At 38.7% G+C, this 23451-nt stretch overlaps 1 protein-coding gene across 1 annotated transcript in view; it reads left to right on the top strand.

The window, feature by feature from the left end:
- COL24A1 (collagen type XXIV alpha 1 chain) overlaps nucleotides 1-23451 on the top strand; it is a 171227-nt gene that overhangs the window by 43976 nt on the left and 103800 nt on the right. The window contains exons 7-14 of the mRNA XM_075711229.1: nucleotides 1571-1624; nucleotides 5606-5659; nucleotides 6711-6764; nucleotides 13402-13446; nucleotides 15822-15875; nucleotides 17060-17104; nucleotides 19276-19329; nucleotides 20015-20059. Coding sequence (XP_075567344.1) covers nucleotides 1571-1624; nucleotides 5606-5659; nucleotides 6711-6764; nucleotides 13402-13446; nucleotides 15822-15875; nucleotides 17060-17104; nucleotides 19276-19329; nucleotides 20015-20059 — 405 coding nt within the window. The remainder of the gene's footprint in view (nucleotides 1-1570; nucleotides 1625-5605; nucleotides 5660-6710; nucleotides 6765-13401; nucleotides 13447-15821; nucleotides 15876-17059; nucleotides 17105-19275; nucleotides 19330-20014; nucleotides 20060-23451) is intronic.

Raw genomic sequence — 23451 nt, 5'->3', positions numbered from 1 at the left:
AAGTTCCTGTCCACGTCTACCAGTCTGCCCTGTGACTTCTGCCTTCCTTCACATGAGCTGCCATTTGTGATCCTGAAATGTGACTCGGGGTGTTGAAGAGAAGCAGCAGAGTGCAGAGCCACATCGCCCAGGCCTTCTTCAGGGTCTCTCAGGTGTGCGTCCAGACTTGATCCTGACAGAGATTCACATGGGTTCGACACTTTGGGCATGGTATCAATGCCTGATTAATGGTTAGAGATTTCCATTAAAACCTGATTTTGATCTCTGTAATTCTATGGTAGAGAAGTCTACATCTGACAGTTAAAGTTGGTGAAGTGTCTTGGCTTGTTCCAAGTTTCTCAGTAATGAAATTTCAGCAATTTCAGAATTAGTCAGTGATGAGATGAAATTCCCCTGATGCCTCTCATTTCATGAGGATACTTTTGCACCTCTGTGTTGCAGTGCCATGCCCCAAGACAATAACATTGCAAGCAGCAAAAGCTAGGAGCCACTTCAGCACTGCAGCTAGGTTGGCACTTACTATTTGTTTCCTTTCTCCTAAATCCCTGAGAGCCACTCCAAAGTTGCCGGTGTGCAAATTAAGCTCTCATACAGGACACACGATTAGCATTTCTGTGGAGTTATGTCAACATTGTCATTAGTGAGAGGGAGCATTTAAGAGATAACAGCTTTCAGTGTTACTGCAAGGTATAACCAGTAAATTCAGCCTCACATGAGGGAAAGACAAACATTGAGTTTATCTGTTTTAAGACCACTGAATATATGAGAGAGCTGAAAAGGATTCTTATTTTTTTTTTGGTATTTGGATTAATTGTTTGGGTTTAATTTTGGCCTTAGTGAATTCAACAAAAGCTTTGTTGCCAACTTACCAGGGATAGGTTTTCACCAGTTTGGTCCTTCAGTGTTTGGAAGAGGAATAGCTGCTGACAGCCATTGCAACAAATATTTTCGCTGATGCGCAGTTTGTCAAGGAGTGAGGATTGCTGAGTGTATTGCAGGACGACACTTATCCTGGAAGGTGTAGATAGTCCTGATAGCCTGTTCTGTTCCTGGTTTAAGTCCAACTCTTTTAGTAACAAGCCCAAATTCTACATCGGCTGTGGGAGAATCAGGTTGGTGAAGCATTTTTATCTGTGATTTGTTTAGAGAAGGTGGAATCCACTGCTTTGGGTCATCTTTTAAGTCAGTGAGAACTGATCTACTTCCTTCTCTTTGCAGCTTATAGCTGAGTACCTCAAAATGTGTTTTTTCTGATTTTATCCCATGTCTCCAAGTTGTGTAGCTGGAAAGCAACATTGCAGTGACTGTGTGCCAAATACCTGTTAAGAATTACGTGGGAAGACAATAGAAACTGAGATTTTTAAAATAAAGGGAAGTACTCAGCTTCACTTTCCATTTTTTAGGAAGATGTACATCTTTTATTTCTTAAGAATTCTTTGAAAGTCCCAACCAGTGCTTCTAAAATCAACAATGATGCAGTAAAATGATTCTCTGCAAACTGTTCACAGTTGTTCAGTGGAGTACTGAATAATCCCACTCTTTTTTGTGTTTTTTGTTGTTTTTTTTATAGGGTGTTCCAGGACCACATGGTAATCCAGGTTTGCCAGGATTGCCAGGTCCAAAGGTGAGTTCATTTATCCATGTTGCCATGTAAATACATGAACTTCTTAATGACTTTTTGGAAGCCCCAGAACTCTTTCCTGTAATAGAAGCAATTGGCCTTCTTTGGTTTACAGATGGAGACTATTACTATAAACATATTTTAATTAAGTGCAATCAATCACATTGAACTTCAAATCAAGACAAAATAGCAGTTTATTCAGGGGGGAAAAAAAACCCAACTGTGTGTACAGAATGATAACCTGGAAACTGTTACCCATGCAAGTAGTCTGTATTTCCCAAGAAGTGTTCCTGTAAATCAGCTTGGCCTCTTTGATAAACTGGAATTTAAGTGAGAATGAACATTTAATTGCTCTAACCTTTTGCCTTGGGGTTTGGTTTTTGTTTGGTTGGGTTGGTTTTTTTTTTTTTTCCTAAAAGGAAGAAAAATATACTGTCATTCTCTATAAATTCCTTTTTTCTTTTTGTCAGTGCCCAACCTTTGATATTTAAATACTCTAATATTTCAGACATTATCACTTGATTAATATGCTACAATAATTTCCTGAAGATTTATGCATGTGGTATTTAAAACCAAAGAACAAATACTAGTCTAGAAGCTCAAATAAAACCCTTCAAACTTGTGTAACATAGGCCCTTTAAATAGTTTTGACAGATTTGTGCAGTTGCAGAATGCCTTCAACTCGTATTTAGTTTGAGCATTTTGATAGATATGTTAGGGGAAAAAGCAGCAGCAACCATGATTTGTTTTAGTGCGATTCCTAATGGCAGGAATCTGACCTGTCATGACAGGTGTTAAAAACTGCTTGAGGCCATAAAAAAAAAAAATGTAATAAAGCTTTTAGTGTCAAACACTGTAAAACCAAGTGACTCTCTTTTTTTGTGTGTGCTTTTGTTATTATCTAGTTCTATAGGAACAGTTAAACTTGGAGATTCATAATTATTTTTTACAGTATTTATGCTGAATGTATAATATAATACATCTCTAGGAAAATAATTGTAACCAGTTAATCCTAGGATTTGTTTTATAATGTATTTTCCCCCTCCACTGGATCATAATCCTGATCAGTTCTGTAATTGTCTCCATGATTTTAAGAATAGAAGGAACTATGTGTGTGGATGTACTTATCTATACTTACATTAAAAAAATATATATATATGCATATATTACTGGGTGCTTAGCGATCTCTTTCATTTCTGCTAGGCTATAAATTATCCTTTCAATACAAGTGTCTTTTGAAACACTTTTCTTTAAATAAAAATTAGCCAGGTCCTCACTGAGTTTTGACTATGAAAATCCAGTTGACCCACACTGACTGTGTAATCTGAAACGAAATACACTTTTGTTTGATCTTAAAACGTTGCAGACAAGTTGCAACAATTTTCTGGCAGTAACTTAATGCAGAATTTTATTCTGCCTTTAGGATGCATGCATTTTTCCCTCCTGTGCTGAAGCATCCTTTATGTACTTGTTTTTGAAGCATGGAGCAACATTAGCTAATACCCTTACAGTGTAGTATCCAGCCCTGGACGTGTGCTAGCAGTGCCAACTGATAGCTGACGTCCTTGGCATTTAATTCCTGATAAAGAGTTGATGGGTGTTTGTAAAGTCATTTAAAAGTATTCATGAGATTTGACTGTATTCCTGGCTCTCTGAAAAAATGGATTAGTTAAGAAAATCTAGTTTGTGGATTCTGACACTGTACATACACTGTAATGTCACATAGATTAAATAATGAAGTGCTTTATTTTATCCTCACATCTTGAGCTGTGGTGACACATTGTTAATCCGCAACTGAAGGCCATGCATAACAATGGCTATTTGTTTTTTTGATTAAAAACAATGAGGAATTAATTATGCTTATGAGGGAAAGGAAAGGCTATGGGTAGGTTATCAGAGGCCTACATTTTAACTAGCCGAGAGCTGGTCGCAATTTTTATTACAACTCTTAATTTAATGTGCCTGTGTTGGAAAATGGAAGCAGAAGACTGGGAGTTGTTCAAGGAATATAACTATTTACCTTCCAAAAGGTAAATCAGCTGGAAAATACTCGGATAACTCCTGCCACGCCGAAGAATGGTGTTCTCTCTGACCTGACACATCAATTTAACACAACAGATTCATTTTGCCGTATTTCCAGGCTTTATTTAGTATTTATTTAGTAGGATGAGAGGAAATGGGCTCAAGCTGCGCCAGGGGAGGTTTAGGTTGGAAATTAGGAAAAATTTCTTTATGGAAAGGGTGGTCAAGCATTGGACCAGGCTGCCCAGAGAGGTGGTGGAGTCCCCATCCCTGGAAGTGTTCAAAAAACGGGTAGATGTGGCACTTGGGGACATGGTTTAGTCTAGTCTACCCTTGATTGGTTTAGAGTAGACTTGGTAGTGTAGGTTAATGGTTGGACTGGATGATCTTAAAAGTCTTTTCCAACCTAAACAATTCTATGATTCTATGATTCAGCAGGCTTAGCTGCTTAACTGCAGAGGGGAGGGGTAAGCCCCGGCGGGGAATGTGGTGCGCAAGAGGAGGATCAGGCCCCGCAGCACTTCCAAAGAGCCGCGCCCGTGGCAGGTCTGACATGGCTGACCGTCGGCGCGCCTCGCGCTGTGTCCCTCCGAGCACCCAGCCTTGCCCCTGAGAGTGGGATTGCGCTGGCGATGTCCAAGCAGCTGCTCTTCCCAACTTCTAGCTCTCTTTCAATGGAGGGCACATATAATCTTTAACCTAGCACTGCTGGGGATAACTTCGATAGTAACGCTTATTTCCTTGGCTACGCAGAATGTATTTTTGAGTGAGAAGAGCAGATCTGGGTGCCTGTGAGTAACACCCGGTGTTACCCTACAGCTTTGAAATGAAGAGCGCTGTTGCAGCCTGTGCCATTGGTATAAACAGGTCAATGAAATGTTACGGTGCCTTTTGCATGCAGCTTTTAGTATGAATTTTAGACCAAGGGGCTTGCCATTTCCTCCTCCATTACCTTATTTTCAGTCATTAGCGCATGAATGTGGTTTCAGCCTACGGCTCTGGGAACTCCCCGGGGGACCGCTCGGTCAGCGTGAAGCAGTTCACCCAGGGCTGTTTCAGGAGGTACCGGGTGCTGGCGGCTCCTGTTTTAAGGGCGGTGAATTTGACTATGAAGGCTGCGGGTTTGCTGTGGCGGCGGAGCTGCCTGTGGCCACCAGCTCTGCGGGGCTGGTTGCCAGGCCATGCTGGGCTGGAGCAGCCCCGGCTCCTGGCCCAGGCAGGCCTTAGGCCTCTGTGGCATGGTTGGACTGGATGATCTTCAAGGTCTTTTCCAACCTAAACAATTCTATGATGTCGGGCTGCAGTGCCCGCCCTTCGTGTGGCGGCGGGCTCTGGCAGCGGGAATTTGAAATGGGAGAGATCGGTGTGGCAGCGTCTTTCCCCTCTCTGCGGCCTAATCTTGGATGCAGACAGTAACTTCTGGCCGGGAACGATGAGCTGCCTCATCTGCTAAGAAGTAACTCGGACCTGAACAGAGGCCTTCGCTGCGTGTCTACAGCTCCGTCCGTCCCAGCCCCGATGTCTGCACTGCGTGGGGCAGGTACTGAGTGTAAGGAAGCCTGGATGAGGTCATAATCAGTGCAGTAATATAGCCCGATAATCTTGCACGGTGTTTGGGGAATAGGCGGTGTCCTGAAATGGTGGAGATATGGGGAGAGCATTTCAGCCCCAATGTCTGCTGTAATCCTGCTCAGATTTACCAGTAAATTCTTCTTATCAAATGATTTTTGTGACCGTATGATATTTGGAAAATGTAAGTCTCATTTTGATGTGAACTCACTATTGTATTTTGTTGTAGTTCTTCACTGAAAAAGTTGTAAGAAAAAAATCTGTAATAACAAGTGAATTTTATATGAACATTCCTCCTCCTCTGGCTATAACGGTGAAAATATTTGTTTGCAAATATGTTATTACAAACTCCTTTCCCCGATGATATTAATGAGCTTAATTTCTCTGCAACAGGGCCCTAAAGGAGACCCAGGATTCTCTCCAGGACAGGCAAAACGTGGGGAAAAGGTAATAGTTTCTTAATTATAGAAGAACATTTTGTCTGTTCCATTCTTTTGTTGAAGTCTTATTTAATATTCAGACAAGTTATAACAGCACAATACTTTGTACTTACTGCGACACTGGTGTATTTTGACACTTAATTGTGTGAGACTGACCAGTGCAGATGTAATGTACATATAATCTTTAATCTAGCACTGCTGGGGATAACTTCGATAGTTACACTTATTTCCTTGGCTACATAGAATGTATTTTTGAATGAGAAGAGCAGATCTGGATGCCTGTGAGTAACACCCGGTGTTACCCTACAGCTTTGAAATCAAGAGCGCTGTTGCAGCCTGTGCCATTTGTATAAACAGGTCAATGAAATGTTGCGGTGCTTTCCCTCCTCCCCCAACTGCATCAACCATAAGAAAATGCATCTTTTTTCCAGCTCCCTAGCATCTGAGATGCTCTAATTCTCATTCACGCATACCATCATGTAGTTGCAAGGTTTAAAGAACTTGAATGCGAATAGCCACATGCCACCATAACACTTAGGTCTACATGCATCTTTCATGTTGTCTTTTACACAGATTAGATTTATGCCATGTTTTATGTGGCACATACCATAATGGTGTCCTGATTCCTGGTTGAGGATTGCTGGCATAACAGTAACACAAACAATAAACAGTAATAGTTAAATAATACATATTAATTTGAGGTGAAACCACTCACTTCTGAGGGAAGGGTCACCTCAAGAATTCTATAGCTTCTTCACTATCATTTATGTTGGCTAAAGTAAATGTGGTGAGGTTGTGAACTAAGTCTGTTCCAGCCATGATTTGGCCATGTTGTATGATGCAGGAGCATGCACATTGCACCAGGTGGTTGCAGCTGAAGAACTGCTGCCTTTTCGATTTTCTTCATCTAAAAAAAAAAAATTGCTGCCCAGTAAAACAACATGGTACTTCTTCGTACCAAATATCCAAGAATGCAGAGAAGATATGAAGTCCTGCATGTTTATAGCCCTGTGTCATGTTCAAGTGAAACAGTGATTCTGGATGTTTTTGTTATACAGGGTGATCCAGGCCCCATAGGCTTTCCAGGCCCACCTGGGATCAAAGGCCAGAAGGTAAGATTCTGTTGCCATTTTCATGCAACCCTCCCTGGCTCAAATCCATGGCTATCAGGTGGATGTCTGGTGATCAAGAGGCGACAGAAGGGCTCTAGGCCTGCTGTTGGTACTGTGACTCTCTACTGTGTCAGGCTCCAGGGCCAACAGTGCAAAACCTGTCCTTGCAACTAAATCAAGTGAGATCACGGCAACAGAATATAAATCACAGATGCTTAAGTTGGTGTCCTTCAAAAGGCTTGGCATGGCCCTGACACAATAGGTACGAAGGAATATAGACTTGCCTGCAAGATACAGCCATTTTTAAATCAACTGTATTCAATTTTCAGTAATAGTTTTTTTCCTTTCTTTTTCTATATTGTGTATTTTGTAGTATAGAAAAAGCTCCACAGGATCATGTGCTCAGTATTTCTGCACTGAATTATTTGCTTTTTTTCCCAAATGTGTGCCAGAATTGCTGAAATGGAACTCGGGTGGAAAAAGTTCCAATTTTGGATGCTACATAACGCAATGTTTTTTAATATGAGAAATGTCAGGTGGCGCACACTGCATTTAAGAAATATCCAAATGATGGCAGTCCTATATATACAGGCAAGCATGAGGCAGACAGGTAGTTTCGGGAAGGGTACATGAAGGATGTCAATAGAGGAAATGAGACAATCTTAAGAAAATGAGTGCAGAAGACTGAAGGAGTGAATATAGTTTATGTGGAAGGAGACATGACCTGATGTAAGGCCAGTAGGCCACTCTGATTAGTCAGATGGTGACAAACTGGTGAGGTGGCAAAAATCAGCAAGAAAGCTGGGGGGAAAGTACTATTAAATGCTGTCTTTGCGGAAGATAGTTCAGTGTTGCAAGTGTAATAGAAAGACGTGGAGAACAGATGTCACAGCAGAATTTGAAGTAATATGTAACGCTAAAGGCAGCTGTAAAGTGTCCATCAAAAGGATGGAATGAATTGTTAGAAAGGTAGGCTTGGTATTTTTGGCCTTTAATTTTTGACATATAGAGAAGGAATATTAATTAAATACTTTCCTGCTGTTGAAACTAAAGAAAAATGGCATTGCAAACTTATATTCAGTGTTATGTTTTAAGATGGCTTCATTCAATGTTGTCTTCAGCTTAAAGTGACAATTTTTTTCTTTTTTTTAAGTCTAGTCATTAATTTCTAGAACTCACCTAAACGTAGTAAAAATGTGACCAGAAAAGGAAGCTATCATTGAATTAGCACCAGGAGGAGCGTGGAAATTTATTTTGCCAAACATATGGCCCACAGTTCTATGAACTGAGAAAATGTGTAGCTGTGACAAGAATTTGCATCCCCTCTGGTGAGAATTAACCTACAAGCCTGGACACTGATAGCTTTTGTCACGACTGATCTTGGGCCACCTTGAGATTGCCCAAGTATTGTGCTTTCTTATTTCTTCAGGTTTACAGTTTTTCTCTGAAAACAAAGTAGGTTTTGTTTTAAAGCTTTTTAGATGGGAAGCAGCTGTCACTTGTTCTGGATTATGAGACTGATATTTGGGGGCACGGAAATTAAAATCTTATGGCGATCATGCTTTCTTCCTGCCACAGGAATTCACTCCTTATCTGAGGGTTTTAGAGACTCTGTGGAGAATCATGCTCACTTGATCACTGGAAATTTTACTCTCTGTTTCCATGTTGTACACATCAGATGCTAACTAGAACCATGTTTAAGATAACTTCTTCCTGACCCAGATTGTAAGAATACCAGCTTTTGAACAGCACTACACCTGTAAACAGTTAAAAGTATTTCACGCTTAATTTTTTTAATGACAAGCTCATAATTTACTGTGTTTTAAGTAATTGATCTTTAGTTATTGCTTTTCAGTATATGTAAATAGGTGAACATGCTGTTAGCTCATTGTGATCTCAGGAATTATTTTCAAAGGAATGTGAGCACAAGTAGCTGTGAAGTAAACCAGCTACAGGAAAAAACTGCGGAACAATCAAGTACTTCCATTTTTGTTTTGTACCCCAGTACTACTGGGTAATTGCTATAATATTGAATAAATAACATATTTCTGATATTCTTTCTCATCCAGGTAAAAAGGAAAATCCTACACATGAGTTAATGGTGTCCCAAATTCTATTTGATTTTGACAATTGGCTTGTGTTAACCGAATAGCTTCTAAACAGTGAGATATTTGATAGCAAATAAAAACTCTAATGTTCTTCCAGATATTTTTAATAGTGTAATAAAATCTATGTTCATTTCGTGGCAATTCCATTTTGTCATGTTGACTTTTGTCAGTGTTTTCCTGAAAGACCTAGAAATCTGAGGGTTTTTTCTTTATGGAATTCATCATCCATGAAGCGGAGGTGCACTGCAATGCCTGCTGCTCTCCACAGGGCATGATTGCCCCACTCCATGGTGGCTGTGGAGGAGGAAACTGCGCTTAACGAGTTTTCTAATCAGAGTTTGCCTTATTCTGAACTTCCTGTGCAATGTTATTTGGTGTTTACACTAAAACATGTGTTGTGGAAGAGTGAGGCAAGTGTGCATATTGTTTTCACTTTTTTTGACACGAATGACTTTGAGAAGCCATATTCCGTGTGCTTTTGGTTCTGTTTTCCTGAGATCGTGTTAGGAGAGTTTCTTGGAAAGATTAATTGTACCAAAAAAGAAAAAAAAAAAAAAGGCTTTTGAAGCCCATAATGCAATAGAAAAGCACTAGCAAACTACTGTTTTGGATTAGAACTATAAAATGATGTTTCTTTTTATAAAGCTGAGAATCTACATGTTTTTTTAATGAGATAGTAAAACAAACGTATGTTAATAATCAGGACTCTGGGAAGAGATTATTGTGATTGACTTTATTTTTCATTACACACCATGTGTCGGAGTATGCATCCTTGTGGTTGCATATAAAATATGACATATTTCTCATGTCTGTAACACACTATAAAAAGGCAAGTTTTGCTCAGGGTAGGGCTCCAAATTTGTTCTAGCATAAGAACAGAAACTTTCATGTTTATGAAGTGTTTAGAGGCCTGTTTCTTTCATCTTTTGAAGCAGAGAAGCAATGGCGGGAGATGAGGGATAGTTTGAGAGTGCTGTTTCTAGAGCAGTTGCATGGATCTCGTATCTGGAGCTGTCTTGCCAGGGCCATCTTTAAATCAGCACTCAAGACTTTCCTTATATCAGTCCAGAGACCTCGCAGAACGGAAGCCCCCTCCTTCCCCCCCTCCCAAAAAGGGCCTGCTTCACTGTACGGACAGGCGAGTACTTGCCTCTGCTAGCCAGCATCCTGGGGGGTAGATTGTCAGCCAAAGGACAGGACTCCTGGGCATTAACAGTGCCGGGGATCATGTCAATATGTTAGAATGACTGCAGTGCCTGTGTGGTTGCAGGTACTTCACAAGATCATTGGAAAAGATTTTTTAAAAGATTGGCTGCAGTTTTTGGGCTACTCTGTGAGAGAAATTCCTCTACTGAATTAGATGGAGAAAAGGTCCATCTTCTATATGTACGCTTTTTTTTTTGAAGGGGTATTTCCATTTAGTAGGATATTCCAGCTAAGAGATGCTAAGTGAAATCTTAATTGTGTTAATAAACATTGGCAAACAAGATAGAACAGAGCTATGAAGGAAAAAAAAAAACCTAAACCATTCGCTGATGAAGTAGTTTGTCACCACATGGCATCCAGTTTTTCAATGTGGAGCTGATAAGTAAGTATTGCAAAGGCTCCTGTGACAGCGCATGGAAATCTGTTTATATGCTAGACTTAACCCATGCCCAGAATTTTTTTTTTTCCAGCACTTTTTGAAAGACTAATATCTCTCTGCAGCTGATGGTTGTAGCGTTAGGTGTAGCACTTCAACTACTGATTTTTAGAGGTCACAGAAACTTCTTGGCTCTCTAGCAAAGTTGCCAGTGTTGTGCCAGGTGTATTTTAACAAATGCATATAAATTCTAATAAAACACAATGGGCACCAGTAAGATGGAAAGACTTGGCTTGAACAGTCCTTGCTGTTATGATTTAACATCTACATTTTGCTATATACAGATTTCACTCAGTCTGGGTCCCACTGTGCTAGGCATATGGTAGAAGTCAGACACTTAAACTTGCTATGAAGTCTTTTCTGAGTTGTATTAGTTGGCGGTAAAGATTTTTCTCTCACACAGACCAAAGCATTCTTGCAACTTGCTATGTTTTTGTAGTGTGCTTGAAGTCTATATTACTGTAATTGGAAGATTCAAACCTTTCTCTTCGATGCAGAGTTTTTAAATCAGAGCATTAATCTTCATTAGAAATTGGGAGATATTTCATTTTGCAAACCAGTGCATGTGAACTTGTATTCTTCTTGTTTACTTTCATCTTAGTTCAGAGCAAACTGAGTTTTATTTATATGGGTATACTCAAGAACACGAACCCAAACTAATAAAAAGCTAAGACTTTTAAGAGGATTAGCTAAGTCACAGGAAAGGAAAACTCTATGTGAAAAATCTCTCTGGAATGATACTCAGCATGGTTTAGCTTCATTGCCAACCAGCATTTAGTGAGTTAGAATGAATTAAGGCCGTGTTAACTCTGAGTAAGAATATAGGCATTCTACTTTAAAGTATGAGTTCAGAGCAGGTCTCCTCTGGCAGAAGAAAGATGCTGTTGTGTACCAACATGCATAGCAGTAATTAAGTCTCCTTCTTCATCTCACAGTTCCTTGTGTGCCTTCTTTTGAGACTGTCCATGCAGGTGTTAATCGGCTAAACTGACCCACTTTGAAACTAAATTGTGATAAACTTCTCTTTCAACGTTTCTCTGTATAGTAGCATTTGCTCTCCATTTCTCCTTGTATGGAAATAATAAACTACTTGAGAGATTTCTTCTAGCAACACCTACTTCAGCTGATCATTTAAGCATAGGGAGGATAAAATTCTGAAATGGATAAAACTCATTAAATACAGAGTGGGCTGGGAGTGTAAAAAAACCTCTATACGGCTTTCTGAGGCACATTTTGAAAGCTGAAGATGAGTTACTGGCTTATGCTGGCTGGCATCTTTAGGTCTGCTTTAGCAATTCAATAAAAAAAATTTGGTTTAGGCATACATCAGTGTAGTAAATTGGGATATTTCATGCTAACTGGTTAATCTAAAATCAGCTCCTGGCTATCTGTGTTACAGATTCCCGCCCCTGCCGCCCATCCCTGCCACTCCCCCACCGCCCCCGCGCCCGCCCCAACCAGCAATGCAGACCTGCTTCCTTAGGTACAAGATAACATATGTAAATTATTTAGACTTAAGCTACAGGAGAGGATTGAAGCCAGAATACATTATAATTTTGCAAGCTGGCAATGCCCTGTGTGTGATTAGCAAAATGAAAGGACACACCTGCTGTATAGGGTTTTGAGAAAATGAGGCCTTTGGGTTTCTTAATGGGTACATCTCTTTTGGATCAAGATTCCTCAAGCAAGCCTATAATAGCAAAATTGCAAATGTTGAAGCCTGACAGATGTCATTCTCTTCTCTTATCTAAAATTATCACCAAGCAAAATCATTCTATCTTTTAATTTTGTATGTAATAATAAAATTAATTTTATGCAGAAACTCTTGTGGTCATGCAGAAGCTTATCCAAAACTTTGGGGTACCTGATCTGCTGAAATCAGTTGCAGAATTCCTTCTTATTACAGTGGGTCTCAAATCTCTACCGACTAGTAAGTATCATCATGCTGTAAGGCAGCCAGATGTTTGACATCAGCCAAGACACTCCCGCTACTCTGTCAATGTCTTTGAGGCCAATTTTCTGATAGATTTCTATCCAGAATAAGGATTGGTTTGGTCTTTCTCTTTCAAGCTGCAGCTTTTGGAACTTGCGTATTCCCAGTACCTCTTGCAAGGGATGTGGAGACCAGACACTTGGCTTCTGCATCAATCATGCAACTGTTACAGCCTCCTTTTTAGGCCAGCTTGTCTGGGTATGTTTAGTATAGTGTAAAGACATCCAAGAAGAAGGTTCCCCTTTCAAGTGTTCTGATGCAGATGGCAGGTTCCAGCTCTATTTTTAATTCTTTTTTTTTCTTTAAGAGCTAAAATATGTATGAAATGGTCAATGCACAGGGAGTAAAGTTTGACAGCTTCATGATTTCAGCACCACAGGGAAGACTTCTGGGATGAAGAACAGGCTATTCTCCCTACCAATATAAATTCCATAATATAAGGGCTGAAATTTGTTCTATGTTAATTTTAAAAAGTGATATCGTGTGTCCTGGAAGGATGACCCTCTACTTATACTCCTCCTCTGAACTGCTTTGTTCAGAAAGGGCATAGTGACAAGGATTTGGAATGGGGAAGTGCACTGCACCAAATCCAGTTCTGCAGTTTCATCAACAACTGGGGACAGCATCCCATGTACTCTTTTGGTTGAAAGAGTACAAGTCTGGAACTGTCTTTAAGCATGCTGATACCTTGAAATTGTCTGAACCGCCGTGAATATTTCTTACTCCTTTTCTCTAACTCAGCTTTCATATAGCTGCTAAATGTAAGCCACACTAATGGTGCAGGCAAACAAGTTTGGATAATTTTTTTTTTCTTGATAAAGAGAGATTGGAGTAGGCAAAAAAGGTCCATTTTGTGTGTTTAACTGTATCACATATCTGTTTCTCTACCTGCAGGGTCTTAAGGGTTATCCGGGACTGCGAGGGCCACAGGGTGAGCAGGTAAGTGATGAAAGCACAGTACACTATACTCTACAGATGAACAATTGAGGATAGAAGAATGCATAATCCAATGTAGGTGTTCAATACAAGCTATCAGTGTAGATTACTGACTGCTTAAGGAAATACTTGATCGTTCTTGACCAAGAGTTCAGGTTATTTAGAGATAAGTGTGGTAAGAAATGGTCTAAATGAAATGGAAAAGACCAGCTTGATTTTCTTCAACTACCACACTAGCTTGGTGGGGTTTAATGTAAAATTCTTGTTAGAGGCACAGATCTCATTCTCTCAAAACCTCTACCAGTTTAATGCATTTTAAATCTCCTAGCATGTAGAAAATGAAAAGGTTATTTAGTGCTTTTTCTTACTCCCATGTCAGTTCAAGAAGCAATCTGAATGTAAATTTCAAAGACATCGAATTGCTGATGCATCTTGTTAGCATTAACGAGGCTCCTCATGGCAGAGTAGGTGGAAGAATGAGTCTCCTTCCGGATGACACTGAAAGGAAAACAGTGATGATAACAGATGATACTCATGAACATCATCTATGACTAACGAGTTTTATACACAAATTTTAGCTGAATGACTGGTGATTTTTGTTATAGGCCCATGGGTGTTTTTCTGTGATGACTATAATTTTGCAGTGAGATAAGGAGACAGCCAGTGAAAAAAAAAGTTATTCTTAACACTAGTAGAAGAGTGCCTCAATCTTTGAAGTTGCAGGTGAAAAGTAATCAGTTAGTTACCATGGAGGGGAAAAAGTGAAGCTTGCATTGAAAAGTAGTTCTATTAATTATTTATGCAATCAAGCGTATAAGTTCCTTCAAAGGCAATTCATGTTCAAAAGTGTGAAAACTGGGGATGTGCAACTGTTTGATATCTCTGTGTTCTCATACTGCTGCTGTAAATATTTTCCTTTGTTATTATCATAGAATCATAGAATGCTTTGGGTTGGAAGGGACCTTGAGAGATCATCGAGCCCAACCCCCTGCAGTAAGCAGGGATTGAACCTGTGAACTTGGCGTTATTAGCACCGTGTTCTAACACTCAGAAAGTACTCCAATGTAGCTTTTAAAAGAGAACTTTGGATGCAAGAGTTTTATTTTGCATGTAGTTCTTGCTGCTGGTATTTTCAGGCCTGGCTGGTGAAGGTGATAAGTTAGGCCAGTTACTAGTTGTCTGTAGCACCTACCTGTGTCTGTAGTTTTTAGAAGCTTGTACAGCAAGGACAGACATTCCTCTGAATTTGTGAACTGTGGAACCTCTTCTACAGCTGGTAACAAAGGAGAAGTTCTAAAAGATAAGTTGTAAATGCAACGATCGTACTGCTTCTTTAGTTTTTTCATATACGCATATTTTGAGGTACAACTGAGCCATAATAGGAGACCATGGATCCTAGCTCCATGGTGGAACATCTATCAGAGGATGAGTCACTACTGGTTGAAAGCAGGTGACAGAATCATCTCAGTGGCAGCTGATTTTAACAAAAAATACTGCAACCCCTTTTTGCATCTGCACTTCTGAGTTCTGCTTCCTAAGACTGCTGTTTCGCCATAAATCAGCTGTGAACAGCTCAGAGAGGAAGCCCTGATTCATTGCTATGGTTAACACTGACATGACAGTGGGTGGAAGGGTCAGGCTGGGCGAGTGTCCAATTTATGGACTTTCTTGTTTAAAATAAAATTAACTGAACAGAGGTAGGTGGAGCTTCCTATGTCTCGGTGATGGGGCCATGGCATTTGGCACCATTTCAGAAAAGCAAGTTTTTCTAAAAATAAACAGATGTGCAGATGTTAAGTAATAAACCAACAAAAATGACTTTTGGATTTGATTAGGAGGAAGAAGATAGAGAGAAGTTCTATACATTTGTGACTAATCCAGTGCTATATTGACCTGATTCTGGAAGAAACAAAGAAATTTGGCTTTGTAAGGACACAATGATTCTTCTTTAATGAAACATTTAACACATTTGTTCAAATACAGCTAAGACCAGTGCAGTTGCTTCATTATAAGGACTGTCTCCTATAGTCCTCCTCAATTACTTTTTATAAAATAGCATCTATGTTTTTATTATGGAAATAAGGGGTGCACTCTTGTATTTCACAAAATCTTAGGCTACTCTGCTTGTAAAGCTTTTTTTAAAGGATATGTAACTGCAATTGGTGGAGTTACTTATATATGATGAGTAAATTTTAGGGTGTTGCTGTGTAGCTTGCTTAAAGAGAAATTCTTCCATGACCTTAAGCTGTGCCATATGATTAGGTGTTAGAAGAGAAATGATAAAACAAATAAACTCCAAAACATGACATTAAACCTGTTCATTGTTTCTTTCCCCCTTTTTTTTTTCTTTTCTTTTTCCCACCTCTTTTTCCACTTAGGGAATTCCAGGAATGGCTGGCAATATTGGGGCAGTTGGTTACCCTGGCAGGCAGGTGCAGTAACTATACTAATGTCTTTGAAGTTTTGGGGGTTTTCTCATTTGTTCTTTTCAAAAGTACCATATTTAACTCTTTTGGAACTACTAATACTGTAAATGTATTTGTTTACACCCTATCATTTATCCTTGAAACAAACCTCTTTCACAGGCAGTGCCCTTTAGTAATGTTGAGTCTTGTGGATTTGGATGGGTTAGGTGCCATAATGCTGTACCTTTCTGGAATACATAAATGACATTACTAAAGTACTAAATGTCTAAACACTTTATGCTCCTTCATAAACCTCTTGTGGTTCTATGTGTTTTATTTTCTTCATATTTCAAGTCCAGAAGCAACAGGAAACTGCCTGTGAAGCATAGTTCCTCCTGATTTTCACCAATGTATTTACATCACTGCTGAAACTATTTCTTCAGCCCTTTTGGGGAACAGAACGTTAAAAGATTATTTTTTTTTCCCCATTCAGACATTTGAAGAGACCCAATAAAGCCAGAAAGCAGCTTTCTATAAACACAAGCACTTACATAAATACTGATTTTATTTTTTTATTTACATATAAGCTAACAGATACCTCAGTCCAGTAATACAAATAAGGCATAAAGCAGAAATATTCATTATTTTCCCCATATAAAGATATATGAGCCAAATCCAACAATTGGCTTTACACTTTTGTGTCAGCTTAAAGGGTGAATTTGACCAATACATCATTATTTTATTTGTAATGGCTATATATTTTAAAATTCCTTTACAATATTTTATATAGTAATGGATGATAACGTGTTTGTGTTGAATCACATAACATGTTTAGAGCATTTGGACTACATACGCTATTCTGACATTAGCTTGAAAATAATTGGAAATGTGTCTAAATACAAAAGCTTATGAAAAATCCTGTGAAATTATGTCACTGTAATGCCAGATCACTGGATCTGGAAAAAACTTTCCTCCCAGAAGAAATAATTTTAATGTAAAGGAAGTTTCAGTCATTGTCTAAGTTTCACCTATGAATTAATGGGAGATCTTTCTGAACATGGTCCCAGGGGGCTGCTTGATGACACTCTTCAATCCTAATCATTTTAAGAATGTATTGCCAGTTCGCAGTTAAAAAATACCGTTACAGTTCTTTTAAATAGAGCATATCTGGTTGTTTAAAATGAAGTAAAACTCATGTCTTTTTGTAATAGGGCTTAGCTGGACCAGAAGGTAACCCAGGTCCTAAAGGTGTAAGAGTAAGTAAACATTTTAAGCATTTTGGCATGCATGTCTATTTTTATCCATACGTAAGAAAGGGGATGAGGAGTTTCATTCAGCTGTGCCAATTGTATGCCTGCTGAACCACTCTGTCTTTACGGAACCTGCAAAAGAGAAAATGTAGTGTTTCTTTCAAAATACATGTAAGGATTTAATTTTTTTTTTTTTCTGTGGTGAGCCTATGGTGAGCAGCATAGAGCAGTCTTACATTGTTGCCCTTCCTCTGACTTGCAATGCACACAGGCAAGAGGAGGAAAGCAATACTGAATGTGGATGTGTGAGAGCTGGGAGTGAAGAGGAGCGATCTTTCCTGCCTGAAGCATTATTTCCATAATGGAAGCTGTCAAGAAGGGAGACATATCTGGCATTTGCGATCTGTAAACAGCTAGAGAAGTTGATAAAGGGAAACCGTCCTGTCACATAAAACCATAAAAGTGGTCTTGAGATTTTAGAATAGTTCAGCTGTAGTCATGTATATCCCAGGGACTAAAGGTTCTTAATGCTCTGCTGATTCAAGGTTCGCTTTCGGTTATTCTTGGAGGTAAAACAGGTTGGCTTTTTTCTGGGTGGGTTGGTTTGGTTTTCGTTTGTATTTTGGTTTTTTTTTTTAATAGGCACCTGTGCATGCCTACGCATGCTTGTATAAGTATTTTTTCAGACGGACTCTCACCATCAGGCAGTAGACCTGGATTTCCAGAAACTTGTATGTTGGAAGTTGCAGCTAGGATTTGAAGGAGCCTTTTGCTAGGTGTTTTCAGGCCCTCAGCTCATGCTGTAAAGGTTGCTGAGCAGTGTGCTGTCTTCTCAAGCATCTATTAAAATAATCTTATTGTATTGCTAGATTTGCTTTTGTCCTGTTTTGTTAATGTAGTTTCTAAAAGCCTTTACCTGCAGCAGCTTCTTAAGCATATGTCTGGGTTTTTGGGGTGGGTTTTTTTGAGTTTTCATTACAGAGATGGAAAAAATTAATTTGTCAGGATCAAGTGCCAACAGATATTGCGCTCTCAGGGATTGTATCTTTTACATTTCTTCAGTTTATTTTTGCTCAAATTCTCAATGAATTTTGTCTCTTCTCAACCAACAAGACATTAAGTGATCTCAGTCATTTCCTGAAAAGTTACTACTTCTCTGTTTACAGAAAGCTAAAAATGGCCAATGTACAAATAATTTTAGGGAAAAACACCTGTCAGGTCTCAAGGTTAAGTCCTATATATGAATTCTACAAGCACCTTCCAATAAAAATGATAACACAGCGCTGTTGAGACATACTATAGTGCCATGGAGGTGTATAGCAACATGATACGAAGTATCTATAGAGGTTTAAGTGTAGAACATTCTTGCAATCAAACTGTACTCTGCTTCTCAGCTGTTTTAAGAAACTGTAGAAAAAAGCTGTGCCTTTGTTTTCCTTAATCTCATTAGGGGTGGATGATAAGATGGGCACTATCTTTCGTAATTAAAAAAAAAAGGCAACCCAAAACCCATGGAGAGAGAGAGATGAAAGCAAGGGATTCTTTTTTAGTAACTAATAATATTTTTGTTCCAATCTCAGTTTGAATCTGGTAGTGCAGGATCCATCTATACTCCTATTTTTTGTAAATTGTGCTATCATTTCTGCTGAGTCAACAGCATGTTTCTGTGTTCATACAACTGATTATATGAGAGGATCTATTTCTGACTTTGAGGGGAAGGTGGGAGAGAAAAGCATTGTGACTGAACTTTAAGGAAAACATTCTGCTTATGACAAGGTAAACTTTCTAGGACTCTTGCATATATCAGTGATCACAGAGTGTTATTAAAGATGAGAACACCTTTTCTGATGTATTTCATGAATAAGGTCAACTTCAGCAGCTTTTTCATATTTCATTTATTCTAATAAATAAGGTCTCTGATGCAACTTTATCTTATTGGAACGCTTTCTTAGTACTTCTTTATTAGTTGATTCTGTGCTGTTATAATACAAAGTTGGTTTTTATGTTGGTTGGAGAATAAATCCTAGTCACATTTAAGTTGATTGAGCTTCACTGGTAATTTCAAATGAGCCTGAATTTAATCCCTGGGTCTTGAACCCACAGCTGGCCAATACCGAGGGACAAGCAGTGTTAGTGGGAAGCAGCCTTGTAATCAACAATTGTTCTTATGTTTTTAGGGTTTCATTGGACCTCCAGGTGTGGCAGGACAACCAGGACCTGAAGGAGAAAGGGTAGGTTTAATGGAACATTCATGAAGTATTAATGATTGGGTGGTAATGCAATGTATGTTAGAATGGGGAAAACAAGTACAAGGTATAACCATTCATTTAAGTCTTTGTCTAACAGGAAAACTGATGTGGAGGAAATTAAATAAATAGGTCATACATAATTAGTTGAATCAATGGAATGCACTGGTGCTGAAGTTAAATGGGGAGCAGCTGCAAATTATTATTTGAATTCAATCTAGAGCTGCAAGGATTAGGGGTATTTTTTACTTACCACCAAGGTCCATAATGAGTATTTTTCATTGAAGCAATTTTGTTCAGTCAGTAATTAATATTTATCAGTTGTCAGATGATCTTTGCAATAAAACCAATCATGGAAATCTTAATCTCCGTCACTCTGTGCTTGAGCTTTTTCTTGCTTCTATTGAGCACAAAGGATGTCTGGCCACGTACTTTGATGGAAGCAAGATATGACCCTTCTTCATAGTTGTTCTGATGTGGCCACAGTAAAGACAAGGAAGACTTGTGTTTCTGCCTTCTTTGCTCAGATCTCTCTCTTTTTTTTTTTTTTTTTTTTTAAAATGGTGCTGCTTCTCACATTGTCCTTTCCAATCAAATGCAGGTTTAATTACTTGAATTTAAGCTACTGAAGAAAAGAAAACCTACTTATGATGGGTTATTTCTTTCTCAGGGCATCCCAGGTTTCCAGGGAAAAAGAGGTCCTAAAGGGAGACAGGTAAAGCTTCTAACACTTGTTACAATTTCTGCTGCCAATGTAAATGCACCTGTAATTCACTCAGTAACTTTCCTCAGCTGAAAAATGTTAGTTTTATTTTTCCCATAGATGACTTTCTATTGTTTCCAGTTAGTACTTTGCAGTATTGCGAATTCTGTGCAGGTTGTAACTACTAGATGTTCTGAAGTGAGGAAGACTTAACATGATGAGCCCTGTGGCTGGTTACTGGTATCAGCTGCCTGAGGGTTAAAAGATGACAGAAACACATGAATATATTCTGTAAAATTAGTGTTAGCACAAGGTACAGATATGATGCAAGTTTTGTAAGTCTGATTCTGGTGTTGGTTTGAATGCAAATCAGCTGCTTCTAATGTCTGATATTTCTGGACTATGGTAATTTAAAGCTGTCCTCTACTTAACATATATTTCTACAGTTGAGAATAAACACAAATCTGTCAAGTATACATTATCAAGGTTTACATATTTTCTGTGGTATATCTTCAATGCCAAGTGTTTTGTTTTCTGCTGCAACCTTGTTATTTTAGGTCTTTGAAGCTATCCAGGAGTTTCCAATTTTAACTTGCTTGTGGTTTGAGATTGGAAACTGCGATAGCATTCTCCAGTTGTGCACTCAGTTGTACTCAGCAGTTCAGATGACTTTCATCTAGCACGTCGGACAAGCTTGTTCAGCAGTGGTAGTGCAATTACCATCGTTTAGCCCTTGAGGTATGCTGTGAAAGTTGTGGAGGATTCTGTTTAATTATGTTTTGTTTTCTGTGTGATCTAACACCAGCCAAAAAAGGCACTAGCCTTCAATAGAGCTCCTTTTGACGTAAAGAAAGGCATGCAGAGAAAAGTATCATTAAGTTGATAGACTGCTCTTTGACTGCAGCTGTCAAATTATTAAGGTATAAAATCAAAGAATCTGTTTTCTCATTATTCAGCTAGCAGGACAGGGTGCTTCTGTACTTGCTGACCATATTGTAGTTTGCTTATAATTTGAATCAAATGCTACTTGGTGCATCTGAGTGTTGGGCAAGAAGGGGTCTGTGCCGTCAGTACCTTGCAGTAGCAGTAATTGGCAGCGTGTCGTGCTAGTGAGGCATGAGCAGCATTTAAGAAGGAGGAGAACCTGGATGGAAAGCCAAGGCTTGTGCTCAGTGTGGAAGAGGAAGAGGAGGTGACAGCAGGGTACTCTGAAAACATGGCTTGCATTACAGTCTCATTCTCAGTGGCAGATTTCAGTGGGGCTTGTGATTCCCAGTGTAGCAGTTTGTTTCAATCCATAGCAGCTGGTGCTGTGCATGCTGTGGTAAGCAGTTATTTTTCATTTACAATAAGAGCACAACTTTTATCAGTGCCAGGCTATGCTCTGATAAGGACTTTTATTTATATAAATCAATTCAGAGAGGTTTCACATAGGTGACAGAGCACCAAAAGCACCTCTGCACAATGTCTGTGATTGCCTTCATTCAGTACTGATTCCTCTGTAATGTCATCATTTCCTCAATCCCAAGGTTCCTTCCACATCCTTTCTATGATCTATAAAGTACTTATTTGACTAAAGGCTACTAATATAGGGACCAAACCAGGAGAGCAATCACATGGGAACCTATCTTGAAGTTCTTTGCTGGATCATGAGCTTAGAGAATGCATGTTATTTTAACCCCGGACTATGATAGCTGTGATAACATCTTTCAACACAGTGTAATGGAGTTAATAATGACAGTGCTTTGAGGGAGGGCACTATTACTAAAGGAAATTTGGCATGGGAATTGCATAGTGCCTGAAGTCAGGCTCCTCGCCTTGCATTCTAGGATGCAACTTATTTCTTTGGACAAAACTTCTGTCAATAATAATACTTGGGAAAAAATACTGCCTGACTCAGAGATCCTTCTGAAAGAAAACAGATCCTAAATATGATGTCATTTTTGGAAAGTAATATAAAAGTATAAGAAAAGTGGATCGTACAAGGGATTGTACACTTACAATTTAAAATGCTACTACTTAGCAGGTTTATTGAGTAGTTATTCATATTTGTAATATCTCTGGCATATTTGAAATGGGACAAAATATTCAATGATCTGCATCTTTAATGTGAAGATTACAGAGTGAGGATTTGTTTTAATTTTGGATTAGTTTTGCATACAATATGCTTTAAGGAAAATATTTCATAGTAAAAGCATATGTATTCAATTTCTTTCCATTGTATGCTTCTAATATAAAATTTAGCTAGTTCTGCAGTATTTTTAATGCTTTGTCTGTCCTGTGAGTATGATGCATAGTGCTTTTACATACATAGTTTGGCCACATTTGGGGGAATGTTTTTACGTAGCTTTCTTCTATATGGGATTAGTTACAACCAGCGGTCAATGTGACAGAATAGACCTTGTAAGTTATACCAAGAATTTATTAATCAAGTCAATTGTAACTGTAAGAACAGTTAGGTTCTCTTTTATATTAAAATTATGAATAGTAGTCCTTTGTATGCTTCATAGTAATGTTAAATTATAATACTGATACAATAAAACACTTGTTGCACAGTAGTATTGTTATATTATGTCCAATTTTAGGCTTTTCTGACTGTTCTCCTATGTTGTATTTTCCTTTAATTTTTCTACTTACTAAGATAATTTTATCAGCATCAGTTAGAATACATGTGCTGTTGAGAATGGGGTTATGATGACTGTGGGTAACCTGTCCCTTTTGTAACTCATGCTATGCTGGGTTCCTGCTGTATATAAGCCATCATCTGTGACCTGCATCTATGATCTGGTGGCTGGTAAAACTGTCCCATTGCATCCTCCATTTAGCTTTTGATGCCTCATTTGTCTGTTTTTAAAAAAAATTTATATTCATATGTGTTATGGCAATTCTGCCGCTCCCAACATCTACCAATGGTAGGCAGTACAACCAAAATAGGATGATATTAAGGAAAGGGTAGTAAATTATCTTTGTCTACATCCTATCAGCTGGTAGGTTTTAACAACATAGGCACCATCAAATACCCATTTTGCATGTGTGAAATTTTACAGTAGATTTTCAGAGTTGTGCAAAAGTTTGGCCAGTGGTGTACAGATTGAGAATCAATGAAATCTGCTTTATTGACCATTAACCTATGAACCTCTACTGTTTAAATAAGACAGTAACGATACAGATCTTACAGTTATGGCTATAGATTTTTATTTGTGAGTTCTGTGATCAGATCCTGAGTAAAAATTTCATTGTTGTGAGAGGCATTCCTATCTTTTGCTTTCCTGAATTTGCAGGAGAATGCAGAAAAAAACTCCAACAGAAACAAATGCAAAAGATGGTACGGGGAATGTTAAGCATGTCTCAGATTAAATCGCAGTGTTATGCATAATGATGGGAATTAAGAGCCTATTAAGTTG

The sequence above is a fragment of the Pelecanus crispus genome, chromosome 5 (assembly GCF_030463565.1).
Source record: "Pelecanus crispus isolate bPelCri1 chromosome 5, bPelCri1.pri, whole genome shotgun sequence".
In the NCBI taxonomy this organism is placed as follows: Eukaryota; Metazoa; Chordata; class Aves; order Pelecaniformes; family Pelecanidae; genus Pelecanus; species Pelecanus crispus.
The sequence above is the reverse complement of the archived record's forward strand: the minus strand, read 5'-3'. Positions and strand labels throughout refer to the sequence as shown.